We start from the raw sequence: 20,543 nt of genomic DNA, 5'->3' as shown, positions 1-20,543 counted from the left end.
CACACACACATTTTAGTCATCTGGGATATTCAACTACCCAGAATAATCCTTTCATTACCAAAAGGCTACTGGAAGTTTGAACGTATTTACTTTTTTAATCTCACTACACCTATACTCTGGAAAAAGTGTACATCTTCATAAAATTATCCTTTTTTTAAACACCTTAGGTACTTTAGAAGTGTCAACAGGGGCACTTGGGTGGCTCAGTCAGTTAAGTGTCCGACTTCGGCTCAGGTCATGATCTCACGGTTTGTGAATTTGAGCCCCACGTCGGGCTCTGTGCTGACAGCTCGGAGCCTGGAGCCTGCTTCGGATTCTGTGTCTCCTTCTCTCTCTGCCCCTCCCCCACTTGTGCTCTGTCTCTATCAAAAATAAATAAATGTAAAAAAAAAATTTTTTTTAAAGAAATGTCAACAGAATTAACTGAAGGTTTTTCATAAGAAACCATCACCTCACATACAACACTGAATAAAGTCTGATCCTACAACTAAAGGGTTAAATCAGAGACCTTCTATCTCTTGACCTTATCATATGCTTGTTCAACCCTCCTTTTTTTTCCCCCCCAGAAAAACTTTAAACCTACAGAAACGATGAAAATATGGCACAAGGGTGCCTGGCCAGCTCAGTCAAAGGAGCATGCAACTCTTGATCTTGGGGTCATGAGTTCAAGCCCCATACTGGGTGTAAGATAAACTTAAGAAAAAAACAAACAAACCAAAACTATGGCACAGTGAAACAGCACTCTCCACCTAAATTCAACAATTAGTAACATTTGCCACATTTGCATTATTCCTATCTATATATACTTCTTTCCCTGAACTACTAGAAAACAATTATAGACATTTTTCTCCCCAAAAAACCTTTTCAGAATGTACTTCCTACAAACAGGGACATTCTCCTACCTAACTACAATATATTATCACACCCAAGAAATTTAACACTGATAGTATCTACACACAAATTTCCCCAAATGTCACCAAATAATGTCCTGTATGGCTTTTTTTTTTTAAATTCCAGAACCCCATCTAAAGCCACACACTTTGAACTCACATTGTCATGTCACTGTCTCCTTTAATCTAGATTTATTCATCTTTTTATGATCTTTTATGACAGTGACATTTTTTAAAAGTTCAGACCAGCTTTTTGCAGAACACGCCTCAAGCAGGATCTACTTGTTGCCTTATGATTAGATTCCAGATAAACATTTTTCTGGCAACAATCTTACACTGGTGATGTAATCATGCCTCCTCTTGACAGAACACGGTGGCAAGGACACAATGTCATTTTGTTTCGTTACTGGTGACACTGACTTTGATCAGGTGATTTAACAAGCCTGTGTGCTTAAAACGAAAAAAACTGTGATTTAAGTCCTCCTCCCCCTGCTTAATATCCTATAGTGACTTTCCCTTAGAATAAAGTTCAATTAAGTCCAAAATACCTTCCAAGCCCTACAAGGAAGGCCATGACCTACTCTTTAAGCCTAAACTGCTGTTTAAACTCTCTATGGTCCCACAGAGTGCTATACCATGTCTTCTCTGGCCAAAAAATCCCAACATGGATAAATCAATCTCAGACATGCCAAATGAAAGAAGCCAGACAGCTCAAAAATCACACAATATCTTAAGTTTTACATTAGCTCAATGACACAGCTGTCACTGCCATGGTCATAGTTATGTACAACTTGACATAAAATCCCTTAAGGGAAAGAGATTCCCTGGAGTCTCTTAGAAAATTTCCTTCAGAGCAGAAAGATGCCCCAAGGATTCAGCAAAAGAAATACAGCTGAGCTTGGCTGAAATTCATCTAGGATAGACATTCTGGAGCTTTATGTAATTCACCAAGTACATCATTTTTCTATGTTTTCTACAAACACTTGAGTAAGACCCCTGGAAAGTGCAGTGGCTTATTACTCCTTGTAGTATCTTTGGACAAGCTCAACCCCTTAACATTTCAGTCAGCAAAACATTTAAAGACCATTTGTAGAAGGACTGAGTCCTGGTCATTACCTGAAAAACTTCCATTGACATCTTCTGATAAGATCAAGGAAGTACTAGCATTAAAACTTGCAGAATGAGTTGTCAATGGCCTTGAAAAAAATCCCAGAAGTAACTGAGCACTCTCAAGAAATGGTGAATTATCAAAATTCTTGATGTCATGGAAGATGTGCGGAAAAACAATTCCTGGACAACTCAAGTCTAAAAGTAATTTCTTAGAAGAGTCAGACTGAACACAAAGAAAGTTTAGCAATACTAAAAGTAATTTATTTCATATACATATATTTTTATCTGTGTGTAAGTGCTATTATGATTCTCAAAAAAGCCTCTCTAAATAAATCTCTAATGACATATATAAAAAGTTCTAGGTGCCATTACTGAATACAAGTGATAGTTATGCAGTTCATTTTAAGTAACAAATGTATAAAATGCCCTCAGGAAATGGCTTTACACCTGAGAAAAATCTACAAGTCCTGAGACATCCCAATACAATAATATACAATACTGCATAAACATTTAGTTGTACATGCAATGCTTACCCATCTTCAATTGCTTCATGTTGCTTAAGTTATGATTACTGACTTTGTTTTATTTATCTTAGAATTTCACATGTGTAGGCATTAAACATTGTGAACAAAAATTATGATCACTCAGTTCACTGGAGTTCATTTTTCTCTATCTCCTTTAATCTATGTAACCTATAAGCTTCTATTGGAATTCCCTCAATAAATTACTACTTTTTTTAAGTTTTCAGTGTTCAACAGGTCTGGAAAATACAAGGCCCTAGTGACAAACTTTTTGTGTTAGCATTTTACTACTCTTAGTTTGCTAATGATTTCATACATTGAGAAAATTCTTTTCCCTAATGAAATTTCAAGCACTTACCAGGTATATTCATCACTCCTACTTTATTTCTACATGTTAGATAGGACCAAGCCACCACCATCTCCATATTTTTATTTTTTTCTCCTTTACTGAATCAATTTGTACTTCTGACCCGAACTTCATCTTCTTTTGAATAACCAACTATGTCTCTGGATCCTTCAAAATCACTGCAAATCCTCTTCTAACCTGTATTTATGGTGCCAACAACTCCTTTCAAGTTCAAGGGCACGACTGCTAAACATAATGAACACAGTCTGAATGAACGACCTAAAATCAATGAATTAAAAAATAAAAAGCAGGTTAGCTTGGACTCTAATACTACTTCCAGCATCCACTTAAACACTATCAGACTCCCATATATAAACCTTAACCACAGGAGTGGTTGAGGAAGTTCATCTTCTCAGATGAGCTAAATACAGATCTAATGGATTTAATTTATACATATCAACACTGAGTAAGAAAATAAAACCACAAGTCTATATGCTCTGTCTCATCTAACTTGCAGGGAAATAAAAATTTAGTCCAACATTATAATTTCTAATACCAGTGTTTAAACTCTTTGAAATTATTAATTATTTTCCTCTTGGATTTCAATTATCCTAAAAGAGGTCTTTTCAGAAACCTATGGCAAGGTTACCTGATGGATAAACTATACTTACATAACTAGTTCTAAATTAAATAAAACTTGCACTGTTGGTGAAAATCAGAGTGTATTATTATTTACCTCATGATTTTTAAATCCTTTAAAGTTTTATTAAAGTTTTTCCATTCAATGGCGAACATTAACCAACTAAGAAACAAGGTTATCTCTAGGTAAATCTAAGCCACTGTGAATCAGCTCAAATCAACCTCATTCTAAAAGTTAGCAGTGTATACACATACGCAGACAACATTCAGTAACAACTGTTCTCATACTATTAAAATATTGAAAGGAAAAGTTCTGAACTATGTTTATCTCTGCTCACCCTCCTCATACATTGTTTTCTTTATATTATCCCTTAGTTTTCTCTACTGATTCTGCATTCTTATTGTGACTCAGATCAATTATTCTAACAAAAAGTACCTCTTTTGAAAGTGATTTCAGGTGTGAGCATATGTGGACCTACTCACATAAACAAGCACCAAAGGTTCTTTGCAAAGACAAACAAAGAAATAGAAATAATACAGTGACACCTGGGTGGCTTAGTTGGTTAAGAATCCAACTTTGGCCTAGGTCATGATCTCGCCGTTCTAGGCTCTGTGAGGATAGCTCAGGGCCTGGGGCCTGCTTCAAATTCTATGTCTCACTTGCTCTCTGCCCCTTCCCCACTCATACTCTCTCAAAAATAAACATAAAAAAAATAAGAAATAATACAGATTTATCCCCAAACTTCACTGCCTCTTTTCTGATGACCTTAGGATAACACTTTTTATTTACAGATGAAAGATAATCAAAAAGCTATCTCTTCATACTGAGTTCATGAAGAGATTCAATTTTGTCTCCCACATAATTATTACTCCTAAAATACCTTTGAGAATTTTAGCTTAGGGAGGCGCCTGGATGGCTCAATCAATTAAGTGTCTGACTTTGTTTGGCTCAGGTCATGATCTCCTGGTTCGTTAGTTCAAGCCCAGTGTCGGGTTCTGTGCTGACAGCTCTAACTGGAGTCTGCTTCAGGTTCTGTGTCTCTCTCTCTCTCTCTCTCTCTCTCTCTCTCTCTCTCTCTCTCTGTCCTTCCCCTACTCATGCTCTGTCACTCTCTCGCTCTCAAAAATAAACAAACATTAAAAAAAAAAAAGAATTTTAGCTTAGAAAGCATCAATACACTTTTTAAGGAAAAAAATGCGAAGTTTGAGGAGATGTCACAATTTCACAGGTGTTTAGCACATGGTCCATTTTTCAAGATGCTTCTACTCTACTTCATAAACACAATCTCCCTTCTGTATGTAGCCCTTTCTACTCTAATATGTGCCTGAACTACACTTTATTGCAAATAATAAAACTTGAAAAAACTATTAATAAATTTGGTCAAAGTAATGGGAAGGAATCAAGCATGCATTCTCCTTTTCCAGTAGGAACTCTACCAAGTAACCATATAGTTCATGAGAGAGAGTTCTTTATAGCAGAATTAGAATATCACCATTTTGCAATCCTAAAGGATCTAAGCTATTGTGGTTCACCAAAGGACCAGTTCTGATCTGAAATTGTGACCAAAGGTACGTTAACAAAAGGTACGTAAATTCTACATAAACATACATATACTTATATAACAAGTTGACAAAATAATTTTATTTCTGCTGAGTCTACAATAAAAATTGGCGGTCTTTATGTATTATGTCTTAGATTTTTAAATTTCATTTGTCTATAAATTTATTGCATTAGCATCAGTGGGCTGAAAATTTAAAAACTGGTTCTTTACAGCAGATCTATGACAAGCACTAAACTAGCCATTGGTTATTAAAATCATTAGATGAAAGATTCATGAGAAACTTGATAATAAATGGTTATGTTGGCAATACCTGAATCAACTGATCAATCTTAACATACAAAATAGAGAATATGTATGTAACTCTGTGAGGCACTAAGTAAACATATATGAAGAAAGATTGACCATGTACTTGTAACCGTTTAGCTAGGTAGGGACTTCATACTCTCTGCTCTACATATGCATGTTTTTAACATTCTATACGTAATCGACTGTATAATTGGCCCTAATTCTTCACTATTCCCCACATCCATGCCGTTTCTCATGTGACTTTGCAGTTCATTCTGTTTTAGGTGGAATATGTTTCTTCACTCTTGACATCAGGCTCAGCCATGAGACGAGTTTTGGCTTATGTAATGAGAGCAGAAGTGAGAGTGCCATGCCATAAGACATCTTGGCTTAGGCGGAAGGATGAAAGTAGTAGAGCTCAGCAGTGCTGAGCTGACCCATAAACTTGTCAGCAATAAATCAGTATGACACATCCTTCTGAAAATGTTTACTGCCACCTAAAGTGAAATTTCACAAAAAACTAACACCAAAGCATCCATGGCAGGTTCTAAATCAAAAAACCATGATCCTGCTTTCCCTGGAAATACATGCAAAAATACGTAAGAACACAGGGCAGAAGTATACAAAATGGCTATAATCATGCTTAGGTCTCTATGACCCTGTCTTTAAGATACAGATTACACTGAAGGTGACTGGGTGGCTCAGTCAATTAAGCATCTGAATCTTCGTTTCAGCTCACGCCATGATCTCACAGCTTCGTGGGTTTGAGCCCTGCATCGGGCTCTGCACTGGCAGCAGGGAAACTGCTGGGTATGGTTTCTCTCTGCCCCTCTCCCCCACTCGCACTGTTTCTCAAAATAAATAAACTTAAAAAAAAATACACATTATACAGATTCTCTAGCTTTGTAAATTTAAAACATAAATGCATACTTAAATTTTTTTAAGGGGGTAACTAGTGAAGGAAAGACATTAGGGAAGAGGAACCACTTAGAGGCACTATTAATTAACCTCTGGAGAGCTAGCCCTGGTGAATCCAAGATTTGCCATACAAGGATAATACGCCTCACAGACAAACTGATAGAAATTTTCTTATCAAAAACCTGAAAATAGTTTTTATATGCAAATACTGCATCAATTCCAAAGGTTGCATTTAAAAAGAAGAGGGGCACCTCAGTGGCTCTGTCGACTAAGCATTGGACTCGGTTCTGGCTCATGTTATGATCTCACAGTTCCTAGGTTCAAGCCCTGTGTAGGGCTCTGCACTGTCAGCATGGGCTGGCTTGGGATTCTCTCTCCCCCACGCTCTCTCTCTCTCTCTCTCTCTCTGTCCCTTCCTGACTCGTGCTATCTCTGCCTCTGTCAAAATAACTAAATAAACTTTAAATAAATAAATAATAGTTCATGCTTTGTCTCTGTCTCAAAAATAAACGTTAAAAAAAATTTAAAAAAAAAAAAGGGGGGGGGCGCCTGGGTGGCTCAGTCGGTTAAGCGGCCGACTTCAGCTCAGGTCATGATCTCATGGTCCGTGAGTTCGAGCCCCACGTCGGGCTCTGTGCTGACAGCTCAGAGCCTGGAGCCTGTTTCAGATTCTGTGTCTCCCTCTCTCTGACCCTCCCCCGTTCATGCTTTGTCTCTGTCTCAAGAATAAATAAACGTTAAAAAAAAAAAATTTTTTTATAAATAAATAAATAACAAAAACAAAAATAAAAACCCAGCCTTATTAAATCAAGTGCTTCCAATTCTATTTTCTTTTTAAAAAAATTTTTTTAACGTTTATTTATTTTTGAGACAGAGAGAGACAGAGCATGAACAGGGGAGGGGCAGAGAGAGAGGGAGACACAGAATCAGAAGCAGGCTCCAGGCTCTGAGCCATCAGCCCAGAGCCCGACGCGGGGCTCGAACTCACGGACCGTGAGATTGTGACCTGAGCTGAAGTCGGATGCTTAACCGACTGAGCCACCCAGGCGCCCCATCCAATTCTATTTTCATCAGCTTTATTGTCAAATTATTTTTGAATTTAAAATTCAGACTGTTATTATCAAATAAAGAAGTGATTCATTTCTACTGGTACAGGTTTATAAAGCCAATCCAAAAGTAGCCTCTTTGCCCACAAACCACATACTATTTCCATTAAAATACAGCTGAACAAGGTACTTTTGAAAATACTCTTAAAGATAAAATGTTATGATGTAATTTTTTAAAGTTTGTTTTACTATACCAAGGTTTATCTCTTCCAGGTATCAAGTAATTTATTATTATAACCTAAATATTTTTAAACTGTACAAAATAGAAAATACCAAAACCTATTAGGGGCTCTCCTCTGACCCAAGAATTCCACTCCTAAATATTTATCCAAGAGTAATGAACATGTATGTCCACAAAAACTGGAAACAGAACACATGGCCATCAACATGTGAATGAATAAACAAATTATGGTATATCCACACAGTGGAATACTATGCAACAATAAAAATGAACAAACTACTGACACAACAACATGGATAAATCTGAAAAACATTATGAAAGAAGCCACAATCACTGTATGATTCCATTTATATATAGTCCAAAAGCAGACAAAACTAATGTCTGGTTATAAAAATGGGAACAGGGGTTGCTGCTAGAGAAGTGGAGGGATTAAGTGTCAAAGGGGCACACAGGAACTTGGAAATGATAGAAATGTTTTAGATCTTGATTGGAGAAGTGGTTACATGGGTGTGTTTGTGTGTGTATATGTATACGTGTGTGTGTGTCTGTGTGTGTGTATGTGTCAAAATTCAAATTGTACACTGAACACCTGGGTGGCTCAGTCAGTTAAGCAAGCGCCCAACTCTTGATTTCGGCTCAGGTCTCACGTTTGGGGAGTCTGAGCCCCAAGCTGGGCTATGTGCTGACAGTACAGAGCCTGCTTGGGATTGTCATTCTTCCCCTCTCTCTGCCCCTCTCCTGCTTGTGCTCGCTCTCTCTCAAAATAAATTAAAAAAAATTCAAATTGTACACTTAAAGATCTGTGTATTTCAACTATGCACATTTTGCCTCAATAAAAACAAGCCAAACAAAATACCTATTAGTGACCTTTTCAAACCATTTGTCTCCACAAACTGAAAAACAATGCTACAATAAGCAACTATTTACCTTCAGCTTTGGGGGGGGGGGGGGGGGGGGCGGGGAACCAGATGGTCAGGCTCTGCCATGGTGTCAAAAACAAGGCCAACATTCAGTCAAATCTAAGAATCACTCCATTACAAAACCAAAAATCTATCACATTAAATCCATTAAGTGGATTAAGCATCCAATTAATCATCCATTAAAAATGTATACTTTTATTCCTAATTCCCTTTAATTACTTTTTAAAAAGTTACCTGCTCAGTCTAATGCTGTAAATCTGGTACCTTATTTCACTCAGTCAGATGTTGGAGTTGGAAGGAACAGATTTCACAGTTCATGACGATAATGCAATAATACGAAAATGTTCCACCAAATTATAACTTAGAGTCTCACAACAAAACGGATCAAAGACCTAAATGTAAAAGCTAAAACTACAAAGGCTTTAGAAGAAAACATAGGCAATTACACAAGACTTAAGATCATTAGGAAATGCTTCTTCGGAGGCAAACTATAAAACAAACTCTTGACTACAGAGAACAAACTGAGGGTTGCTGGAGGCGAGGTGGGTAGGGCGATGGGCATTAAGAAGGGCATTTGTTGTGATGAGCATTGGGTGCTATATTTAAGTGACCAATTACTAAATTCTATTCCCCAAACTAGTAATACACCATACGTTAACTAATGAATTTAAATAAAAACTTGAAGGAAAAAAAAAAAAAAAGGAAATGTTCCTTAGGTGAGATACCAAAAGCTAAAGTGACAAAAGGAAATAAATAAGTTGAACTTCATCAAAATTATAAGCTTTTATGTATCAGAGGACACCATTAAAAAAGTAAAAATCCAGAGGATGGCAGAAAATATCTTCAAAGCATATTTCTGATAAGAAACTTGTCACTAGAATAAAGAGCTCTTACAACTCAACAAAAAGACAAGTAACCTACTTTCAAAAACAGGCAAATGATCTGAACAGACATTTCTCCAAAGAAAATATACAAATGGACAATAAGCACATGAAAAGATGTTCAACATCGTCAGTCATTAGGGAAATGCAAATCAAAATCATAATGAAATACCACTTCACACCCACTATGATGGCTATAATCCAAAAGACAAGTGTTGGTTAAAATGTGGGGAAATTAGAACCTCATGCACTACTGACAGAAAATAGAAAATACTGCAGCCACTTTGGAAAAGTCTGACAGTTCACCAAAAGGTTAGACACAGAATTACTATATGACCCAGCAATTCCACCCCAGTACACATTCAAAAGAAATGAAAACTTATGTCTACACAAACACTTGTACAGGAATATTCATAGAACCATTATGTATAATATCAAGAGTGTCCCTCAACTGATGAATGTATAAAAGGTGGTATATCCATACAATGGAACATTATTTGGTAACAAAAAAGAATAAGGTACTTAACACATGCTATAAGACAGATGAACTCTGAAGGCATTATACTAAAAGAAACCAGTCACAAAAGACTACGTATTTTAAGATTCTAGTCATATATAATGTTCAGAAAGGCAAATCTTATAGAGACAAAAAAGATTAGTAGCTGTCTAGCATTGGGAAAAAAAGGCAGATGGCCAAAGGAGGGCTGATTGCTAAAAGCTACAGGATGTCTTTTGGGGGTGATGAGAATGTTCCAAAATTGACTGTGGTGACGACGGTCATACAAATCTGTGAATATACTAAAAACCACTGAATTGTGCCCTTTATATTGGCACAATTTTATGGTATATGAATTATATCTCAATAAAACTGTTTTAATAAAAGTGAAGAGAAGAATCTAGGAGTATGCCTAAATGGTGACTAAAATTTCTTTTAACTTGTTAGCTTGAAAATTTTTCATAAAATGTTAAAGGAAAAAAAAAATGTTAAAGGAGGAAGGGGCACCTGGGTGGCTCAGTCGGTTAACCATCGAACTTTGGCTCCGGTCATGATCTCAAAGTTTGTGAGTTCAAGCCCTGCATCCGGCTCTGTGCTAACACCTCAGAGCCTGGAGCCTGCTTCAGATTCTGTGTCTCCCTCTCTCTCTGCTCCTCCCCCGCTCATGCTCTCTCAAAAAAAATAAACATTAAAAAAAATTTTTTTTAAGTTAAAGAAGGAAAAATCACAGCATAAAAAGTTTCACTATTACTAATAAACACATCAAAACAATGATTTATCTGTATTTTTATATTCATCTAAATTTTCCCAAATTAATTTGGGATTGTTCATCCAAAATGTGTCCAAAGCAGCATTTTAGAATTCTGGAGTCTTAAATTTATATTCATAATGAGACTCAGAGGAGAAGAATTACTAAGACTAGTTCTCCAAATTATAGACAAGGTGAGGGTGTCTTAAATTTACATAGATCTCTGTAAGTTTTAAGACAGAAAAAGGATTCTACTCTCCTGGTGACAAACAGGAATAACAGAATTTTGTAAGTCCAGGCAGCTTTAAAAGTTTGGGAAACATCTGTTATGGTAGATTAGAGCAGATTATTTTACCTTTTGGTCAGTTTCAACACTGCTGGTTCTCATCTTTTAGAAAACAAGCAATTTGACACTCAATTTTTAAGAATTTTCATAACTCAGAATTTTATTAATTCAAAAATAACTACTCTGATATATATATTAGGATTAAATTTTAGCCAAATTTTAAATACCTGTCACTGTGAAATCAAGATCCAGACTCAGGACAATATGTGCTCTATAAATGAAGTGACCAAATGGCAGTTTGCCCAGAAGGATCCTAATTTACACCTGTTATTCCAACACCCCACCCAGCTTAACATATTCTTCAGTTTTACACATATGCTTATGAATAGCTGCATTTAAGTAACATCAGATGGGTTTATTATACTTTCACTTTATATTTCCACCTTCTGACATGGTTTTGTCTAGTTCTGCATAGAGTGCAGGTGCAATATACAGTTCTCACTTCTAACTTCAGGTTCAATCTGATAACCCATTTTTTTATCCATTTCTGATAAAATGAAGTACACTTGGACCCTCGGCAACTAGGGATAGCTAACTCTATCCAGTCTTGAGTGCTCAGTTGTGCCACACAGCCGCTGCTCAGCTTGCAAGATGCTCCAAACCTGTAGGCCACCATCCACTAGGTCAATGGGAAATGTGAATAAGGTGTTTGTAAAGTATATGCAAAAAAGAGATGTCGTGTGTTCCTGCACATAATGTTCAGACAGTAATCTGAGCATTCTTGCTATAGGAGTTTTGCCATTTATTTACTATATTGCATGAATCCAAACTTTTCGTTTGGTAATATTTCATTTTACAGCAATTACAAATTTATTTTCAGCAACTTCTTTTATGTTCTTTTATGTCCTTATACGCCCCAGTTTTGCAAAGAGAATATATAGTCACACTATTATAACCAAACACCTTACTTCCTATCACATTATAAAGGCCTATATCAGGGAATGTACAGACATAACTATATAACCATGTCCTTAATCCTCAAACCATGAACCTGAAGCCATGGCAAGAGCCCACCAATAAGAAAACCAACTAATAGGGACGCCTGGGTGGCTCAGTCAGTTGAGGGTCTGGCTTGGACTGGGGTCATGATCTCACAGTTCAGGAGTTCGAGCCCCATGTCAGACTCTGTGCTGACAGCATAGAGCCTGGAACCTGCTTCGAGTTCTGTGTCTCCCTCTCTCTCTCTCTGCCCCTCCCCTGCTCAGGCTCTGTCTCTTTCTCTCTCAAAAATGAATAAACATTAAAAAAATTAAAAAAGAAGAAAACCAACTATCACATTATTACTATAGTAAAGCTATTTTTTTGAACCACTGTGATTCTTTTTTATTTTTTAATTTTTTTTTTTTAATGTTTACTTATTTTTGAGACAGAGAGAGACAGCATGAACAGGGGAGGGGCAGAGAGAGAGGGAGACACAGAATCAGAAGCAGGCTCCAGGCTCTGAGCTGTCAGCACAGAGCCTGACGCGGGGCTCCAACTCACGGACCGCGAGATCATGACCTGAGCCGAAGTCGGAGGCCTAACCGACTGAGCCACCCAGGCGCCCCTGAACCACTGTGATTCTTAAGCAAATACAGAAATGTCTCTATTCTACAAAATGCATGAAAAAAATAGCATTCTATTCTACACAACCCAGAATTATATATGCTATACAAATATTCAAATTCTATGAGACTACTTTTCCATTGATTCACAAAGTGCTTCAGAATTATATCCCTGAGGACTTCATTCATCTTGAGCATCTAACAGAGTTTAGGTTAGAAGGAAACAGGAAGACAATTTAAGCATCACAACAGAGATACATTTTATTGTTCTGTATAGCAAATAATTATTCTTTACTTCAAACAGCATCCTTTGGACTATAATTCATTAAATAGCCTTTTAAAAAGTATCAAATACATTTGAACTAGTATAAGACAAGTCTACATCTTTAAAAAATTCTTAAAAGACAATCAACTACCTTAAGTAACAAGTTGGCCTCGCTAAAGACAAGGCTATCTGAGGTTCCTGGAGGAATTTCAAAACCTTCCAAGTCTCAAAACCTTCCATGTCTAACGACATTAAATAATAAAAACTATTCCTTTTGTAACAGCTCTTACATTCTAGATGAGCATCTTCACAAATATTTTAAAATCTGAGGCAAAAAAAATCATCTTTGACCTTTCAAAAAAATATATATTATATAGGATTATCATAAAAGGACAGTTGTCAATGCATCCCAGGTAAAAAATCTCATCATCTTTCAACTCAATTCAAAAACTTAAATTTAGAAATGCCAAATTTAAAAGTTTAACATTAGGGGCGCCTGGGTAGCTCAGTCAGTTACGCGGCCGACTTCAGCTCAGGTCATGATCTCACGGTTCCTGAGTTCGAGCCCCGCGTCGGGCTCTGTGCTGACAGCTCAGAACCTGGAGCTGCTTTGATTCTGTGTCTCCTCTCTCAGCCCCTCTGCCTCTGGAGCTCTGTCTCTCTCTCTCTCAAAAATAAATAAACATTAAAAAAAATTGTTTTTTTACATAAAAAAGAAGTTTAACATTAGATGTCATTAAAGATTCTGTATCACATGCAATCAACTTTAAAAACACATTAATTCAAGTATGATTACCCTAGTCAACATGTCAGGAAAGGTGATGGAGCAGGTCCCGCCTCTACTGGAACCAAGAGTCTGAGGCTTAGATAAGGCAAAAAAAAAAAAAAAAAAAAAAAGGGAAACCTGACACAGAGTCCAAAGAACAATATTCTGATAATCCTGCCTCAGTAAAACAGAAAATAGTTACTATGTCTCATACTTGACCTATATACAATTCATATACAACATCAAGTAGCTGTAAAAAGTTTTTAAAGACATTATTAAATATGATCTTAACTTCTTAATTAAATAACATTATGTCAACTCCTTAACCAAGAAAACAATAACCTCTGCTTTAGGTGGTTAACCATTCAGCCCAAATGCTTTTACAGATTTTAGGTCTCTCCCTGATTTCTATCACATAAAAATGTCATTTTAGAAAATCCTGATACAGGGGCGCCTATAGCTGGCTCAATCAGTAGAGCTTGCAACTCTTGATCTCCAGGTTTTTCTCGGGGTTTTGAGCTCCACAGTGAGTGTAGAGATTACAAAAAGAAAAAGAAAGAAAGAAAGAAAGAAAGAAAGAAAGAAAGAAAGAAAGAAAGAAAGAAAGAAAGAAAGAAAGAGAGAGAGAGAGAGAGAAAGAAAGAAAGAAAGAAAGAAAGAAAGAAAGAAAGAAAGAAAGAAAGAAAGAAAATCCTGATACAAATTGAAATGTGCAAGGATAGAAATTGAAATCGCCTCTTTAATTTATGAACCAGGATTTACATACAATCGTCAGAAACACAATCTATGCGCAAAGTAAGCTTGTGGCCAAAGCTTGAGGCCAGTACTTGTATTTCACTCCAGAGAAGAGTAATTCGGGAGTAAACTATAGAAAAGAGATACCTACCCAGATTTCCAGACAGACCTCTTAGAAATATCTCATTTCACCTACTTTACTTCTACATCTCTTTACTTGTCAATACGATGTCAATGACATATCATGGTTTAATTGTAGGGTTTTTTTTTTCTCCTTACTCGTACATGAAATAATAATATATTTAATGAAGTATATTATTTCCCTGATGGCTCCTCCTGAAAATGCTTCCAATCCGGTTCACATCTATTAGTCCAAAATAAAAATACACATGCTTGAGTATGCTATAAAACATAAAGGACCTTGAAATTTAAAAAAAATCAGCAGTTCACTTGAAGCTCAAATACATCAAATTGATCAAGACTCTCTTTAAAATGCAAGTTAAACCAAAGTGTCAACTAGAAAAAAAGTTTATGTTCCATACTCCTGAGACAAATAAATTGGAAACTGAATCTTTAACTTCCTGCTGCCAGTTAATTTCCTGAAAATACTCTTATACCACTACATATTTTTCAAAGTCTGTAAATTAGGTTTCACTTCTGTTGGTACAGTCATTTCTTCTATGAGCACAAAGCTAAGTTATAAGTCTCAAAAGAGAGAAGAAAAATGCTTTGCAAATGTACAGACTGTAAAGAGCTGTACAATGAGGTTTACATTCGCTTCTGAGGTCTGAAACTACTTCAGGGTCTTCATTTACCTTCATAATCCTGAGACAAGAGCTTCACGGGGTCTAAGCATCAGTTTCCTTGGTTTAAAAGCGCATATCGCTACCTTACCATCTCTTCTCATTTGCTCAACAAATAGTTTTTGAATGTTTACGAGGAACTAAGCAATCATTAGCAAAAAAGGACCTACTAGCAAGTGACACTTAGGCACCACCTTGGAAACAGAATACCATGAGTAAGGCACTACTATCTGACTTAGAACACCAATTCCCACCTGACTTTTAAAATCCCACACACCCGAATGAAATTTAAAGTAATTTCTCAAAGCGAGGCTCTAAACAGCATACAGGAGGTACACCTTGCTCAAGTTAATCCCAATTCAAAACTGCAGTTTCCCGCTGACAAAAACGACTTTGTAAGGGTCTGAAAGAACGCCAAGCCAACGAAAATTTTAATACAGAAGTGAAAGCAAAGGTGCTCAATTTCAGAAGCGAGACGGACGAAGAGGTCTAAAGAAAAAAGTGAGTTGGAGGTGACGAGAAGCGCAGCGGCGGCCCAAACGTGCTCTCCCCACATCGAGTTAGCAACTTTTCCAGCACGCCGGGATTCCCCACTTCTCCAGCCCTCGGCGGTGGCGGCCGCGGCTCGCGTCCCGGAGAGGGATCCGCACCGCGGGGAGGGGGATCCACCGCCAACAAACGAGTAAAAGCAGCCAGCGACTGGGGGCGGGGTTAGACCCACGCTCCAGCCCTCGGAGGATGGGGGGGGGGGGGGGCGGGCGGAGGAGGGGGCCATGGGCCCTGACCAGGGACTGACCTGGGGACCAGGACCGGAGGGGGGAGGCGAGGGGAGCCGCAGTCACGCGGCCTCGCCGCCGCGGACCCCAAGGCCGGCGTTAGGGTACGGGGAGGGCCCCACCGAAGGCAGGCGGGAAATGGGGTGGCGGGAAGACGGGAGGCCGGCACGGCTCGAAAGCCGCACGCGAGGCCCCGACCCTGCCCTGCCTTCGGCGGGTCCCGGGAGATCCACAAAAGGCCCCCAGCCTCTGGAAGGGACGAGGGTGAGGGCTGAGGAAGCAAACACGCACAACCCGCTGGCCTCCCTACCTCCACCCTCCGGCCGCGCTCCCCGGGCTCCGAGCCCCATAGCGGCGCGGGGGAGGCGGGGGCCAGTGGCGCGGCCGCGGGAGGCTGACGCCCTCCCCGACGCCCAAAGACCGGCGGCCGCAGAAACCCCGACACGCAGACAAAATCAACAAAGCACCTGCCGCTCCCGAGGAGAAAACATGCCACAGGCCCCGACCAAGGACTCTCCGACGCGCAGCTGCCCGGGCCGCAGGGCTGCGCTGACGGGCTGGGGGGAGGGGGGGTCGAGCGGTGGTTCCCCGGCCCCGGAGCCTCGACTGCGCCCGGAAGCGGTGAGGCAGGGACCCCCACGCGAAAGACTGACCTTGGAGTCTCCGTTGCACAGAGCCATCGGGGCTGGGGCCGCGGCAGCGGTGGCCACACTATGAGACGGGGCGGTAGAAGGCTGGCGGGGTCGACGCCGCGGGCCGGGGCTTGAGAAGGAGGCCTGGTCCAGAAGCCGGCGGGCGCCGAGAGGAGCTGGCCGACTGCGAGGCGCCGAATCGAGCAGCAGCCGCGGAACGCGGGCCCCAGCGCCGCGGGAGAGGAGACCAGCAGCGCGCACGCTGCCCCCGCCTCCTGCTTCCGCCCCGGCCGGCCACTGGGAGGAGCCAGAGCCCGTTTGGCTGGGCAGCCAAACCGCGGACACCCCGCAGCTGCCGCCACGGCCAAACAAGCCCGCCTCGGAAGGAGGGGCCTTCGGGGCCCGGCCCCGCCCCCAGGTCCGTTCGCGCCGCCGAGGCCCGCCCCCGGGAAAAGAAAACCGCCGCTTCTCCGGCCTGCCCGCCCAAGGGAAGAAGTGCCCGCGGCGTCTGGCCCCGCCTCCGCCGCCAAAGTCCGCCCCATTTAGGAACCTGCCCCGCCTCCGCCTCCCCTGGCCTGCCCTTGGGAGGAGGAGCCCGCAGCTAACAGCCCGGCTCCGCCCTTCCCGCCCCCGCACCGGGCAACGGGCCGCGGGAGGAGGGGCCCTTGGCGGGCGGCCCCACCTTCGCCCCCAAGGTCCACCTCCGAGAAAACCCTAAGCCTCGGAGAGCTTTTCATAGGCCTGCCTGCCGGCATCCTTTAACCACTGTGAGAGGCTGGGGGCGCGGACTAAGAAGCCTCCCGAGGGCTGGGCCCCTGGGGGAGCTCTTAGCCGTTTTCGCGGCCGCATCTCAAGTTGAGGGACGTTGAAGAGGCCAAGGCTACTATGAAGAGTTTTGTGGTAACATCTCCAGAGACATCAAAGTGAGACTTGCTCACATAGGGTCCCAAAAGTTCTACAACGGGTGCAGATTTTCAAAAGGAAGAGGTTTGGGAACGGCAATCTGGTGGGATGGTGGGCCAGGGAACTGGCCACGAAGTTCTGTTTGCACAGCCTCCAATGTTTTTATTTATTCTGGGGAGGGGGCTATAGTCCTTCCAGCTACTCCTTAGCACCCATCAAGAGGAGTTGTTTAAATTTGGTCACCTGGGAGCCTAAATCGGGGTTGGAGAATAAGTAACACTTGGAACAGCTTCCAGATTAACAAAGCCTTCTAACAAATATTCAATTATTACAATACAGCCATTTGCTGAGCTCATGCTATGTGTCAGGCTCTAGTCCAGGTGTCAAGAAGCCTGAATAAGACAACCCTGATTTACGAAACCTCCATTTTATTCTAACCAATTCCACGAAAGTACTGAGGTCGGATTTATGTTCTTATACATTTTTTACTAATAATAAAAAATGAGGCTCGGTGAGATAATGTTCTTCTCTGCCTCTCATTATAGGAGGTAAGGGGTACCTGATCTGGGAAAGGATAGACGGTTTATTAGTTTCAGGAACAAAAGGCCCCAAATCTTATCAGGCCTTGGAGTCAACGAAAGTATTTCACTTACCCTTTTTTGAGTTGAAAAATGGATACTTGAACTTTCTAAAGCCATGGATACTGGGCTCTCTTGGTAGGTCCGTATGAACCTACGGTGTAGTAAGAGAACGGTGTAGTAACCAATAGGAAAGACTCAGTTGCATCAATATTGACCCAGAATGGAATGGAATGTAATATGATGTGCCAGTATTAAGGATTGGCTAAAGCCCATCTATACTAGATAATGCCTATTTTAAATATGTTCTGATGGTCACCTGTGTTTATGGCTAAGCATATCAGCATGTACCACAATCCTTAAATCTTAAGGTCCTCTGCAACTTTTGACTTGACCCCTCCCTCTTTCTTGAAACTGGATTTCGCTTACAGACACACCATTAGAGGTGTCTTTTCACCTGTAAGATTGTTCTTGGTCACTTTTTTTTTTTTTTTTTTTAAGGCTAGCTCATGCTCTTTTGGTCACCTTTTCTTGCCCCTCTTCCTATATCTTCCTACAGGAGAAGGCTTCAGTGTTGCTTTTCTTCAATATTTCCATTCCTAACCCTCTTCTCATCTTAACTTTTCACCTTGTTTCTCTGGGGTTTTTAAAAATATAAATTCGTTTTAAAATATCTTTTAATAGGCTCTATAACAGCTCTCTCTTCTGAGCTCCAGATCCATATTACCCTGTAAATCCCTAGTTAGATGTTCAATGGCATTTTGGGCCCCAAAATCAACAATTCCAAAACAAAACTTCCCAAATGTCTGTGCCCAATCTCACTGGAACTATGATGTTAGAGGGAAAACATTCAGTCTTTCACCCATAAGTTGTAGGTTTTTCATAGATAGCCTTCACCAAGTTGAGGAGGTTCCCCTCTGTTCCTGTTTTGCTGAGAGTTTTGATCAGGAATGGATGTTGTCAAATGCTCTTTCTGTGTCTGTTGAGATTATTATATGCCTTTTTTCAGTTTATGTGGTAAATTACATTGATGAGCTGATTTGTAAATGTCAAACCAGCCCTATATTCTTGGGACAAGTTTGAAGGAATCATGATATATTTTCCTTTTTATGTATTGGATTTGTTAAATCTTGATTTCAAATTTTTGTATCTATTTTAAAGAAGAATATTAGCTTGTAGCTTTCTTTTAATGTCTTTGGATTTGGTGTCAGGGTAATGCTGGCCTCAGAAAATAAGGTTGAAAGTTTGTGTAGAATTTTATTTATTTTAAAAAATTTTTTTAGCATTTATTCATTTTTGAGAGACAGAGAGAGATGGAGTGTGAGTGGGGAAGGGGCAGAGAGAGAGGGAGACACAGAATCTGAAGCAGGCTCCAGGCTCTTAGCTGTCAGCACAGAGCCCAACACAGGGCTTGAACTCAGATCATGACCTCAGCTGAAGTCAGACTCTTAACCCACACTGAGCCACCCAGGCACCCCGAGTTTATTTGTTTATTTTGAAAGAGACAGAGACAATGCAAGCAGGGAATGGCAGAGAGAATCCGAAGCAGCCTCCACACTGTCAGTGTGAAACCAGATGTGCCATTTGAATCCTGAACCATGAGATCATGACCTGAGCTGAAACCAAGAGTTAGACACTTAACCGACTGAGCCACGCAGGCACTCCCTGAAATTTTACATAGAATTATTATTTCTAAAAGAGTTGGTGTGGAATTCATTTTATTTCTTTGTTACATGTTTCGTGGAATTCACCAATAAGGCCATCTGAGCCTGAAGTTTTCTTGGTAGCAAGGTTTTTAACTAACAAATAAAATTTTAAAAAGACATAGGGCTGTTCAGGTTATTTTTTCTTGATTGGTCTTTGGCATTTTGTGTTTTTCAAGGAATTTGTCAGTTTTGTCTAAGTTGTCAAATTCATAGGCAAAGTGTTATTTGCAATATTCTCTTATTATCCTTTTGATATCTAGACTCTGTAGTGATGTCAAATTTCTCATTCCTGATACTGGTAATTTTGTTTTCTGCTTTTCCTCAGTCTGATTAGATAGCAGTTTACCAATTTTATTAATCCTCTCGAAGAAAGGCTCTTAGGTTTATTGTCTTTCTGCTTTCTATTTCATTGATTTCCACTTTAATCTTTATTATTTCCTTTCTTCTTCTTACTTTGTGTTTAGTTTGCTCTTTTCCTGTTTTACTAAGTTGGAATCTGAGATCATCAATTTGAGATCTTTTCTTTTTCTTTCTTTTTTTTTCTTCCTTTCTAATATATTTAGCTCTATGTCTCTCCCGAAGAACTGCTCTACTGATATCCCACAAAATCTTATATATGATATTTTAATTTTCATTTGGTTCTAAATAGTGTCTAATTTCTCTTTTGATCTCTTCTTTGACCCATGGCTTATCTAAAAGCCTGTTATTCCATTTCCAAACATTAGAGGATTTTTCAGAGATCTGTTATTGGTTTCTAAGTTAATTCCATTGTGGTCAGAGAATATATTTTGTAATATATTTTGTATGATTTGAATCCTTTTAAATTTATTGAGGTTTGTTTTATGGCTTAGAATATAGTCTATCTTGGTGAATGTTCTCTGTGTAC

General features: G+C 39.8%; 1 protein-coding gene across 3 annotated transcripts in view; it reads right to left on the bottom strand.

Annotated features, from left to right (window-relative positions):
* GMPS (guanine monophosphate synthase) overlaps positions 1-18,101 on the bottom strand; it is a 79,120-nt gene extending 61,019 nt beyond the window's left edge. The window contains exon 1 of one of the 3 annotated variants that reach the window (XM_040480568.1): positions 18,027-18,101. In XM_040480568.1, coding sequence (XP_040336502.1) covers positions 18,027-18,071 — 45 coding nt within the window. In that variant the 5' untranslated portion in view covers positions 18,072-18,101. The other 2 variants (XM_040480567.1, XM_040480569.1) reach the window with 2 other exon arrangements.
* Positions 18,102-20,543: the final 2,442 nt, after the last annotated feature.

Source organism: Herpailurus yagouaroundi, unplaced genomic scaffold (assembly GCF_014898765.1).
Source record: "Herpailurus yagouaroundi ecotype Mexico unplaced genomic scaffold, PumYag 159, whole genome shotgun sequence".
NCBI lineage: Eukaryota > Metazoa > Chordata > Mammalia > Carnivora > Felidae > Herpailurus > Herpailurus yagouaroundi.
The sequence above is the reverse complement of the archived record's forward strand: the minus strand, read 5'-3'. Positions and strand labels throughout refer to the sequence as shown.